Raw genomic sequence first — 13,074 nt, 5'->3', positions numbered from 1 at the left:
CATGCTCCATTGATAAGTTGATAGCACATCTAAGCCCTCTTCAACTCCTGCTGCCTCAAACTCAAAAATATTTCCTGGATTTATATACATTCCTTTCCCAAGAAGCTGCAAAAATCCTAGTGTATGCCCTTATTATCTCCAGCCTGGATTATTACAACCTCCTGCTCTCTGGCCTCCCTTCTAACAGTTTCGCACCCCTACAATCTATTCTAAACTATGCTGCCCGACTAATACACCTGTCCCCCCACTACTCCCCGACCTCTCCTCTCTGCCAATACCTTCACTGGCTACCAATTGCCCAATGACTAGTTCAAAATCCTAATCAGGACCTACAAAGCCATCCACAACCTGTCTCCTCCTCACATCTGTAACCCAGTCTCAGGCTACTTACCCGCACATAACCTTTGATCCTCACAAGATCTCCTTCTCTACTCTCCTTGCATCTCCTCTTCCCACAATCACATCCAAGATTTCTCCTGTGCATCCCCAATACTCTGGAATACTCTGCTACAACGTATCAGACTCTCGCCTACCTTGACAAGCTTCAAAAAGGAACCTGAAGACCCACCTCTTCAAGAAGCATACAACCTGCCGTAACCCTCAGTTCACTATAGTGCTGTACAACCATCTCCACCCTCACCTACTGTATCCTCACCCATCCCTTCCAGACTGTGAGCCCTCGCGGGCAGGGTCCTCTCTCCTCCTGTACCAGTCTGTGCCTTGTTTTGCTTAGGGTTACTGTACTTGACCCCATTATGTGTACCCCTTTTCACATGTAAAAGCGCTATGAAATAAATGGCACTATAATAAAAAATAGTAATAACAGTAAAATTTTTACTATGGTCACAGAATTAGTAAATGGATGTGCACACACAAACAGGTCTTTACAGCTCATAACTAGGGATGAGCGAACCCGTGGAGCTTCGGGTTCACCCAGACTTTAGTTGAAAGTTTGGTTCGGGAGCTTGATCACGGAACGCATAAAAGTTAATTGAGCCCTGAATTTCTGTCCTGTAAGATGGCTGAAAAAATAGTCTTAGTAAGTGCTAGGGAGCTTCAAAAGGAAGCAATTGCCCTGCAAAGAAATGTGGATAGGGAATAAAAAAAAAAAAATTAATATAATTTGTGGGGTGCCACCTATTTTTGATAAGTAACACAGGTAAAGTATATAACTGCAGGCTGCAACCCTCAGCTGTCTGCTTTACCTTGGCTGGTTAATGAAAAGAGAGGGGGATCTTTTAAATTATTTAAAAAAAATAAATAAATAAATATAGGTGGGCTCTACCATATTTTTGATAACAAACAAAGGTAAAGCAGATTGCTGGAGGCTGGGGAGGGGCAGCCATAGTTATTTGGCCCCTCCCAGCCTAAAAATAGCAGTACGCAGCCAACCCAGAAGTAGAGCTTTGCCCAGCTGTTCCTGATTACCAATGCACCAGGGCAATACTTGTGAGGTTAAAGTCAGCTGTGAATTGACCATGGAGCAATGGAGGAAGGTGGCATGGTCTGATGAATCTACAAAGAAGCAGAAAAAAAAAATAAATTACAAAAAAAAAAAAAAAATGCAATTGTACATGACTGAAAGCGACTTTGACAAGAGCCAAATGTGATGTATAGACATCTGGGTTAAATCTTGGAATTTAGAGAGTTTAAAGTGGTTGTCCAGATTAAAATTAGAAGTCTGCAGTCACTATGTGGCTGTAGACCTGTGAATCCTCAAGTTCCGCACACTGTGAAGATTCACTGGTGTCAGAGCAGAGAACGGTGGTCACGTGGCCGCAAGTATGCGATATGCAGATTCCCGGCCAGAATCAAACTAGATGGGCACGGCTTCACTCAATACACTTGTACTGAGCAAGGCTGCGCCACTCTAGTCAAAATATGGCCAGAAGTCTGCATATCACAGACTCGTGGCCACGAGACGGACGTTCATGGCTCTGACACCAGCGAATCCTCACAGCGCCAAGTGCGTGGAATGTGAGGAGTCACAGGTCTGCAGGCGCAGAGTGACTGCCGACTTATGGATATCGACCGGACATCCGCTTTAAAGAGAACCTATCACAATTCTGAAGTTACCCTTTTTATTTAATAAAAAGAGTGGCAACCTGGTATTTTTGTAAACATCATCTAATTAACAAGTGTTTACAAGATTCCTTCATGTCCCCCAAAAAAAGCACCCAGTTTTCTTGCAAGAGTCGGGCCAGAATTTTCAGTTATTGGATTCCGGCAGGCAGAACTGGATCCCACAGCCCTCTGTGACCACTCTCAAAGTGAAAGAATGAGATTTCGCTTTTTGCACTGACCCAGTGCTGCCGCCTATTTTACTAAGCCGTTAGTAGCTCTTAACCGCTCTAAGGATATTATCGTTCTGTAACAGCTCAGTAAAGTATGTGGCAACAATGGGCTGGTGCAACAAGACAGAAATCTCACGCTTTCACTGCGAGAGTGACCACGGAGGGTTGTGAAATCTCGCTGTGCAGGCCAGGATTCCACAACCCGGAAGTTCTTGCCCGACTTTTGCGGGACACTTTTGAGCGCTTTTGCCAATTAGTGATTTTTTGAAATATAATCTCTCTGCTGATAGGCACTATTAAGGGAGGACCAGTCAATTGCTCAAAGACTGAGTTAAAGACCTTGAAAAAAAAAAAAAAAAAAAATCAATGCGCTGACTATTTTGATACTATATTTCTATTTTGCTCTGCATCAGTCTATTGTTACCGTATGACATTACTTCTCTACTAACCAAAATTCCGCAATGTCTGTCTGCTATTTCATCCTTCTCTGTGCGATTCCTAAAGCTTAACATGGACAAAACAGAATTGTCTTTCCTCCTCCTCCTCACTCAACTCCTCCAACAAGCCTTTCCATCAAACTTCATGGTTGCTTACTCTCCCCAGTCTCACAAGCTCGTTGCCTTGGAGTAACCCTGGTCTCTGCTCCATCCTTCAAGCCGCACATCCAAGCCCTCTTCACCTCATGCAGACTACAACTCAAAAATATCTCCCAGATCCGTGCTTTCCTTAACCAAAAATCAGTAAAAACATTAGTGCATGCCCTCATCATCTCCCGCCTCGACTACTGCAACCTCCTACTCTCTGGTCTCCCTTCCAACACTCTTGCACCCCTCTAATCTATCCTAAACTCTGCAGACCACTTAATCCACCTCTCCCCTCGCTACTCCCCAGCCTCGGCACTCTGCCAATTCCTTCACTGGCTTCCCATCGCCCGACTCCAGTTCAAAACATTAACCATGACATACAAAGCCATCCACAACCTGTCTCCTCCTGAAATCTGTGACCTAGTCTCCCGGTACTTACCTGCACGCAACCTCAGATCCTCACAAGATCTCCTTCTCTACTCCTCTCTTATCTCCTCTTCCCACAATCGCATACAAGATTTCTCCCGTGCCTCCCCCATACTCTGGAACGCTCTACCTCAGCATATAAGACTCTCCCCTACCGTGAAAAGCTTCAAGAGGAACCTGAAGACCCATCTCTTCCAACAAGCCTACAACCTACAATAGCCCTCAGTCCAGTACACCACTGCGCAACCAGCTCTGTCCTCACCTATTGTACCCTCACCCATTCCCTGTAGACTGAGAGCCCTCGCGTGCAGGGTCCTCTCTCCTCCTATACCAGTCTGTTTTGTACTGTTACGTATATCCTCTTTCACCTGTAAAGCGCCATGGAATAACTGGCGCTATAAAAATACATAATCATAAGTGAAATCTCTGCCTCATTCTTTAGAGACTTACATGGGTGGGGAAGGGGGGGGGGGTTACAGCTCGGCGGTAAATCTAGCAGTCTAAGATCCTGCTGACCTGTAATTGGCAGCATCTGTGAGGGAGTGGTGAAAGCGGACAGCCCCACAGAAAACGCTGAAGAAAGTCACAGTTGGACGTCAAGCAGAGATTTCACATAATGCGCTCCAAAAGCAACAAATGTGAATATCACAATGGAGCGATGCAGCGGAAAACGGAAGAATACAGCAGACTTTGGGGAACGCAGAGGGATTTTTTCAAAGTATTTAAAGCAATTGTTTGCTGGAAGCACAGGTCATCTTTAAAGCCTCTGCAGCTAATGTCTTGGTTCAATTCCACAGGACACCTTTGGTGGTCTTATGAAGTCTAAGCTTCCACTGTAAAAAGCCATTTTGGCAGCATAAGGGGAACCTATTCAACATTAAGCAAGTGGTTCTAATTTTTTGGCTGATTGTTGTATGACTTCAATTAAGTTTCTTCATGTGAAACAGGAAATAAAGATTATCTCACATTGGATAGAGGAAGGCGGTCAGTGCACGACCATGTCTACTGTGGAGAAAAACACTGATCTATTTAGAAAAGTAGGATCCAACATACGGCATGTGATAGACCATGCAGGAGGTTTATTTCCATATGCCCACTATATAGAAATACAAGGGGTATACGTGCCACTATAGGAACTGCTTTCCACTATACTAAGGCTTTGTATCACGTTGATCTGAGTGCAGTTGCTTGTCAAAGCCTTAAACATCATATCTGATTTAGCTATTTCAGTTATGCAATATTACCGAAAAACAAATGCTGACCATGTACAGTAGGGCTGGCTTTATGGGTTGTGATCAGCAATGCACTTAACAAAAACCTGCTGACAGATTCCCTTTATGTAATATGAGGACAACATGATGTAGGGGTTAAACAAAAATCAACTGTGCCTCTCTTATTAGGCTGTGTGCTGTTAACTTAAACGCAAGCGGTTTATCCCCTAGTGATTATCATTGCTGGACATTGTCAAGAGCACGACTGTCCGGCACGCCCCCTCCTGTGAATGGGATCACTCTGTTAAAGGGAATCCGTCACCAGGTTTTTGCTCCCCCATTTGAGAGCAGCATAATATAGAGACAGAGACCCTGATTCCAGTGATGTGTCACTTACTGAGCTGGTTGCTGATATTTTGAGAAAATCAATGTTTTCTCTGCTGCAGATCAAGCAGTTATACAGAGCTTATGAATATGCTGGACTACCTGGCAGCAGGCAAGTAGTCCTGTAATGATAATCCACTGCTGATCAAACAGAGATTTTATCAAAACTACACTAACTGCTGGAATCAGGATCTCTCCTGTACATTATGCTGCTGTTAGATTAGGTGGCAAAAACCTGGTGACAGATTCCCTTTAATGTATAATCTCTATTAAGAGCCCGGTGTGAACTTGCTCAGCACTGCTACATGGCTAAATGTTCAAGCTCTGATTACTGGCTGCAGCCATTCTGACACAATTTAATTGATCCATGGTTGGATTCAGGACCTCTTTGCCTCCATCATGCTGTTCTCGGATGAGGTAGCAAAAACATGCTGACAGATTCACCTTTAACCCACAGAGGCATGCGGTTTTACATTGAGCCAATTCAGATGGCTTGTTAAGAGATCCTCTGCCTCTTGGATGGGGGTCCCCAGCAGCGGACCATAGGTCCATAGGATTTTAAATATACAAGAATTATAAAAAAAAAAAAAAAAAAAAAAAAAAAAAAAAAGTCATGTGATGTGACTCGACCTGAAAAAATAAAGCATAATAATAGAAAAAAAGTCATTCTAGATCTGATTAGAAAATGAAAGCAAACAATTCCAAGCCAGCAGCATTGTGGTCTTTGCCCTCGCACACGTCTGAGTGTGCACTTGTGAGGTCAGCGCGGTATGGCCCTATGCGAGCCTATGCTACGGCTCTCTGGATGTCAGCACGTTACATGCAGGGTAACAGCCGAGTTCCTGTCACACACAGACAGTTCCTGTAAGAACGGAGACAACTTTTATCTGATGTGAAGTGACAGGAAAGTAGAAGCAATCGCGTCCATTACATACATTAACAATAGGGCACATGACGTAGATTGGTTGTTTTCATAAGACGTCTTAAAAATTAAATCTTTCTAAATAGAAATCCCCCTGGCATTAGGAGCCTAAATGTATACATTCACAATAGACTGGGTCGTTAGGCCATGTTCAGACAAGGTGGAATCACCTGGGATTTTCAGTGCAAACTGCAAAACAATGACAAAGCCCAGTACAATTCATGTGCCTAGGGTCTCTGCCAAGTGTGACTGCATAGGGTCTGTGCCATGTGCCACGTGCGAATGCACTGACAATATATACATATATAAACATCTTGACAATGTTCAGTCCTAGTGCTCTAGGTATTATAGGGGCAAACCCTAAGGGGCACTTTGCACACTACGACATCACAAGCCGATGGTAGCGATGCTGAGCGCGATAGTCGCCGTCCCCGTTGCAGCTGCGATATCATGGTGATAGCTGCCGTAGCGAACATTATCGCTACGGCAGCTTCGCATGCACTCACCTGCCCTGAGACGTCGCTCTGGCTGGCGAACCGCCTCCTTATTAAGGGGGCGGGTCGTGCGGCATCACAGCGACGTCACATGGCAGGCGGCCAATAGAAGCAGAGGGGCGGAGATGAGCAGGATGTAAACATCCCACCCACCTCCGTCCTTCCGCATAGCCAGCCGGAACGCAGGTAAGGCGATGTTCCTCGCTCCTGCGGCTTCACACACAGCGATGTGTGCTGCCGCAGGAACAACATCATAACATCAGTCCTTCCGAAATTCTGGAAATGACCGACACTACACCGATGATACAATTTGGACGTTTTTGCGCTCGTTAATCGTATCATAAAAGATTTACACACTAAGATATCGACTGCAACGCCGGAAGTGCGTCACCTTCGATTTGACCCCAACGACATCGCAGCTGCGATGTCGTAGTGTGCAAAGCCCGCCTAAGGCCTTTTTTTGTGACCACAAAGATGCAGCATTTTTGTGCCTTTTTACCGCGCTTTAGTGCGGTTTTGGCTGCGTTTTGCTGTGTTTTTCCCCACCGCACAGGGCCTAAGGCTTTGTTCACACAGTGCATTTTTCATTGGTTTTATGAAAATTCATGTAAGAAAAAGCTGCAAAGCCTATGAGATTCCGGAAATCTTGAACACACACACCTTTTTGTTCCTGACTAAAATTAAAAGTTGCTGCATTTTTTAAATAAGCAGCATGTCCATTCTTTCAGAGTTTTTGCTGCTTTGTTCAACATTGAAAGTAATGATAGCAATAAAAAAAAAAAAACACAGCTGTGTTTTTTGCGAATGAAACTAACTTTATTTAAATGTGTAGTGTAGACAAATTAAACCAAAAAGTAGCAAAAAAAAAAAAAAAAAAAACGGTAAAAACGCAGCAAACAAAACAGCTTTTTTGCTGCCAAGAGATCAGGTTTTGATACAGGGGAAAAAGAAAAAAAAATGCACTGTGTGAACCTAAGGCTATGTGCACACGCATCTTTGTGGTGACCGCAGAGATGCATGTTATTGTGTCACCACAAAGATGGAGCAAAAAAAAAAAAAAAAAATACAATTTGCGCACAGCAAAAATGAAATCTCAGACTTTGCTGGGGAAGGAAATGCATGCAGGTTTGGGACCAAAATTGCACCTGAAAAACGCAGTGTGCGCACTGCCTTATAGTTTGAAATGCTGGAAGGCAGATAGAGAGCAGCCTGCATGTGCCCTTTGATACACCCCGTATTCGTCCATCTGTATCTTTATAGGGCACATGGCAGAATTGTGTTCATGCATCGGGTCAATGACACGTTACTGCAGAATGACGCAGTATATCAGAGATATTGTTCCTTAGCCGCCATGTTTTAAAGGAAGAAAAGCTCAGTAAGACATCATTTGGTACTTGATGTACATGGTATCCAACAGAAGGGGAAAAAAAAGCCATATGACTATGTATTAGAGCCCCATACAACTGAAATGTTGTACGGATCCATTATACTTGGATAATGATGGACCAACAAATCAAGTGGAAAAAAAAGAAGTGATTTCAGCAGTTCTAATTTTGTTCTAGGGTTTCCCAGTTTAAAACATGGTTTAACGTAACCTGTCAGTAGGATCAGCCTTCCTAAGTCTTCTAAATGGGTATGAAGGTTACAAGCGGAATGAAAAAATTTGATATCGGCGACCCGATAGCTTATTCACGAGAGAGACCGTTTACTTAATATGTAAATGAGCTGTTAAGATCTATTGGATGATCACAGATGTATCAGAAAATTGGCTTACAAAGCTTGTTTTAAATGAAAGGTGACATTACCAGTGTGAGACATGTAACGACTGACAGTCTACTCTCCAGATCTACATGTATCACACTGGTAATTCCTGCGCTTTCATTTAAAATAAGCTCTATAGACAGATTTTCAGGGAGATCTGGGCCCGGTCCATAGATTTTAACAGCTCATTTACTTATTAAGAAAATCGTGGACCACCCTGGAATAAAACATTGGATTGCAAATATCAAGTTATCATTTTATTCAGTGTGCTATGACCTTCATGCACATATAGACGGATTAGGAGGGATTCATCCTATTGACAGATTCTCTAAAGTGTGTGTGTGTGTGTGTGTGTTATACACATATATTACCAGAGAGCAATAAATGGAGGGTTTTCCAGCCGCGCCAAGGACCAGCCAATAAAGATAGTAGATTAATGTTGCTTTTTATTCCATATACAGGTCAACGCGTTTCGGAAGGTACCCCTTCCTTCTTCAGGACCAAAACAGGCAAGAAAACATCAAATCAGAGATTTGATGTTTTCTTGCCTGTTTTGGTCCTGAAGAAGGAAGGGGTACCTTCCGAAACGCGTTGACCTGTATATGGAATAAAAAGCAACATTAATCTACTATCTTTATTGGCTGGTCCTTGGCGCGGCTGGAAAACCCTCCATCTATTGCTCTCTGGTATCTGCTGACCGAGGGACTGCTGCCGGGACGTGGATTTAACAACATACATGCGGTTATAGGAGTTGTGACTGTCACAACCCCTATAGGTGAGTAACACCATCTCTTTCTTTTCCCCCATTGCTACCGGGGTAAGACCCTATTTGCGCTTCTTTTGTCCACAGTGTTTTATACACATATATTACACACACAATAACTATCTAGGTAGCAGTTATGGCAGGTTCCCCATCTCTATTGGCTGCAGTCATCCTTGCGTTGTTCCAGGACCCAGCTGCTCCCATCCATGTTCTCCCCCATGCAGAGGCCTTAGCAGGTTCTGCAGAATTCTTCCTTTTGTGGCGACATTTGCAGCTCTAGGCCCTTCTTCAGACAAGCACAGCTTCTCCATATCTCCATCGCATGTTACTCAGAAGAGAAATGAGGGGTCATTGATTCCTTCAATAACCAAGCGGAGGTCAACGTTGGCACAGTACGAGCCATTTTTCTCAATTCAAAGGCTGGCCAATATTTTTATTAGACAATGAAGGGATCAATGGAACCTCTTTCTCCAGCCGCCTATTCACAAGTAACACATGCTGTTCAACCACCTGCAGATGAGAGGCTGCATCTGTCACGGCCTGGAGATACAGGGCTGCATTTATGGGGACCACACTATTAGTGCTCTCACCACCAGGACATTGCAATATGATGCATTTTACCACAATATATGTAGAATTTCCTCATATACAGCAGCGGCAAGGAATAAACACATTTTCTTTAGGAAGTTTCATTGTAATTATAGCTAATTTAATAAATATTGATATTTTATTGTGATCTTCAACTGAAAGAATAAGAAAAGTAAGGGATCAAGAAGCAGTGAGGAAACCAAATCCCCCGCAACCCATCAGATTCAGGCCCATCACTGGCCGATGAGCCAGAAGGGCAATTGCTGGGAACCACAATCGCAGCGGATTTTCTCTGTAGCTGGTATTGTAAAGCCAACTTCATACATCTGACATTCACAGCCCGAATAAGTATGGCTCGTGATAAATGGACTGGCCGCAAGTCTCCTGGACCAAACTCATCAGCCTTGTAGGCATAAATATAGGACATGTCTGAGTTTGGATCATGAGACACTAGGCCAGTATATATCTGACCGTAACTGTCATTTGTGCGGCTGATTAAAAACGCAGATCTAACTAGGGATGACGTTGTATTTTCTAGAATCCAGGTTACAGGAATTCCCAAAAGACAGGCCGCAACGGCAAATTATTAGGCGGCGAAATTGGCTAACTGGCTCTTGGAATTTCTCTAAAGCCGGTCACCAAGATAGTATTAAGTGAATAGATTATAAATTTTACCATATCCTCCATCAGATTTAGAGATGTTCTGCCCGCCAATGTCACCCTCACCTATCCCCCAATTTGAAGTTCTACCCGCCAATGTCACCCTCACCTATCCCCCAATTTGAAGTTCTACCCGCCAATGTCACCCTCACCTATCCCCCAATTTGAAGTTCTACCCGCCAATGTCACCCTCACCTATCCCCCAATTTGAAGTTCTACCCGCCAATGTCACCCTCACCTATCCCCCAATTTGAAGTTCTGCCCGCCAATGTCACCCTCACCTATCCCCCAATTTGAAGTTCTGCCCGCCAATGTCACCCTCACCTATCCCCCAATTTGAAGTTCTACCCGCCAATGTCACCCTCACCTATCCCCCAATTTGAAGTTCTGCCCGCCAATGTCACCCTCACCTATCCCCCAATTTGAAGTTCTGCCCGCCAATGTCACCCTCACCTATCCCCCAATTTGAAGTTCTGCCCGCCAATGTCACCCTCACCTATCCCCCAATTTGAAGTTCTACCCGCCAATGTCACCCTCACCTATCCCCCAATTTGAAGTTCTACCCGCCAATGTCACCCTCACCTATCCCCCAATTTGAAGTTCTACCCGCCAATGTCACCCTCACCTATCCCCCAATTTGAAGTTCTGCCCGCCAATGCCACCCTCACCTATCCCCCAATTTGAAGTTCTACCCGCCAATGTCACCCTCACCTATCCCCCAATTTGAAGTTCTACCCGCCAATGTCACCCTCACCTATCCCCCAATTTGAAGTTCTACCCGCCAATGTCACCCTCACCTATCCCCCAATTTGAAGTTCTGCCCGCCAATGTCACCCTCACCTATCCCCCAATTTGAAGTTCTACCCGCCAATGTCACCCTCACCTATCCCCCAATTTGAAGTTCTGCCTGCCAATGTCACCCTCACCTATCCCCCAATTTGAAGTTCTGCCCGCCAATGTCACCCTCACCTATCCCCCAATTTGAAGTTCTGCCCGCCAATGTCACCCTCACCTATCCCCCAATTTGAAGTTCTGCCCGCCAATGTCACCCTCACCTATCCCCCAATTTAAAGTTCTACCCGCCAATGTCACCCTCACCTATCCCCCAATTTACCTGGGCTCGGGTAGTACAATCTTCTTACTGGCCCTGGCTGCCGGGGTCGACTTGCTCTTCTCCATAGCCATCAGATAGCTCACATCCGCCAGCACTGCCTCTAGGTCCGCCATGCTTGCAGATAGATGAAGATACAGATCCGCCAAACTTAACCACACGCCGTTTCTAGTGGTTAGTAAGTCACGTAGCAGCACAAACGCCAAAATATCCAGAAAAATAAAATAAATTAAATATGAAAAATAAATTCCTCTTTTAAAATTTCTAAAATCTAACACTGCGACTTCCAGAGGAGATCGGGCCCAGGAAAGGAAAGCAATAACGCGGGCTATAACAGTAATCCGGGGTCAACTTGGATCCACTCCGCGCAATGACTAGAATGGATCTTCACGTGAAAGCGAATCCAGTTTGTGACCACCTGTGGCCAATATGTGGATTACCCAGCGATGCCAGTCTGTATGGAGTCTGCTGCTGCAATCTAGGCTCCGCATGCAGTGGGCATAGCACTGGATGGCTGGGAAGATCAGGCGGCGCTTCCTAGAAGATGCCTAGCAATTCCTCTGGCCAACATGGTGCAGATGTGGAGCACAGCCATGCCACAATGTCTTATATTCCCAGGGATGGCTTCCACACATCTGACATCCAGTGAGTGAAGGAGCCACCATGACACAGGGAAGCAGGGGATGTGTCTGCAGCAATGGCAGTCACCACAATGTGCTGCTTCCTCTTCCAGCAGCCTCCATTGCTGAACGTGGGCACAGAGCAGCAGATCTGGGGGATTGGGACAGAACAAAGCCGCCTCAATTCATTCCAATAGCAAAGATGCCCCCAAATAGGACAATCCCATGTAAACAGCGAGCCCCCCGCGGGTAACAGCCGCTCACCCGCCCCACACCGTGCAGTGGGCACCGCTCCGAGCTGAAAGCCTCTTCTTGTGTGCAGGGCTGGATTACCATGAGCAGAGCTGTGATGTCTGTTACTTCCTCTCCTGTGTGTGATAGCAGAGAGGACTGCCGGGAAATCCTGGTGCCGGATCCTGTGCCTGTGCCGGAGCCGGAGTCACTCCGGGCCACACTACTGAAGGCGCAGAATCGGCTGTTTATAGGGTTAATAAGGAGCAAATAATCTAATATGATAAAAAAAACAATGCAGAAAAGTGCCCTGAGGAGACTACACTGGAGAAAACATACAGCTGGCACAACAATGGCCACAAAAGTGGGAACCCTAGGGAGATTACTAATATTGGGGACTCCGCACATAAGGGATATCCTGCCTCAGAATCAGTGCACCCCAGCCTGACCCAAATAGCTTCTGGACATTAAAGCTGGCACTAAAATGGGCATCAAAGTGGGAATCCAAGGGAGATTACTAATATTGGGGACTCTACACTTAAGGGATATCCTGCCTCAGAATCAGTGCACCCCAGCCTGACCCAAATAGCTTCTGGACATTAAAGCTGGCACAACAATGGCCACCAAAGTGGGAATCCAAGGGAGATTACTGATATTTGGGACTCTACACTTAAGGGATATCCTGCCTCAGAATCAGTGCACCCCAGCCTGACCCAAATAGCTTATAGACAATAAAGCTGGCACTAAAATGGCCACCAAAGTGGGAATCCAAGGGAGATTACTAATATTTGTGACTATGCACATAAGGGATATCCTGCATCAGAATCAGTCCACCCCAGCCTGACCTAAATAGCTTGTGGACATTAAATCTGGCACTAAAATGGGCATCAAAGTGGGAATCCAAGGGAGATTACTAATATTTGTGACTATGCACATAAGGGATATCCTGCCTCAGAATCAGTGCACCCCAGCCTGACCCAAATAGCTTCTGGACATTAAAGCTGGGACTAAAATGGGCACCAAAG

The 13,074-nt window shown here is 45.1% G+C and overlaps 1 protein-coding gene across 1 annotated transcript in view; it reads right to left on the bottom strand.

The window, feature by feature from the left end:
- The window catches only part of GRK3 (G protein-coupled receptor kinase 3), a 348,746-nt gene extending 336,555 nt beyond the window's left edge, over nt 1-12,191 (bottom strand). Inside the window, exon 1 of the mRNA XM_075320060.1 lies at nt 11,202-12,191. Coding sequence (XP_075176175.1) covers nt 11,202-11,314 — 113 coding nt within the window. The 5' untranslated portion in view covers nt 11,315-12,191. The remainder of the gene's footprint in view (nt 1-11,201) is intronic.
- Between the last annotated feature and the right edge of the window lie 883 nt (nt 12,192-13,074).

The sequence above is a fragment of the Anomaloglossus baeobatrachus genome, chromosome 1 (genome assembly GCF_048569485.1).
Source record: "Anomaloglossus baeobatrachus isolate aAnoBae1 chromosome 1, aAnoBae1.hap1, whole genome shotgun sequence".
NCBI lineage: Eukaryota > Metazoa > Chordata > Amphibia > Anura > Aromobatidae > Anomaloglossus > Anomaloglossus baeobatrachus.
Note: the sequence above shows the minus strand (reverse complement) of the source record. Positions and strands in the feature narration are given on the sequence as shown.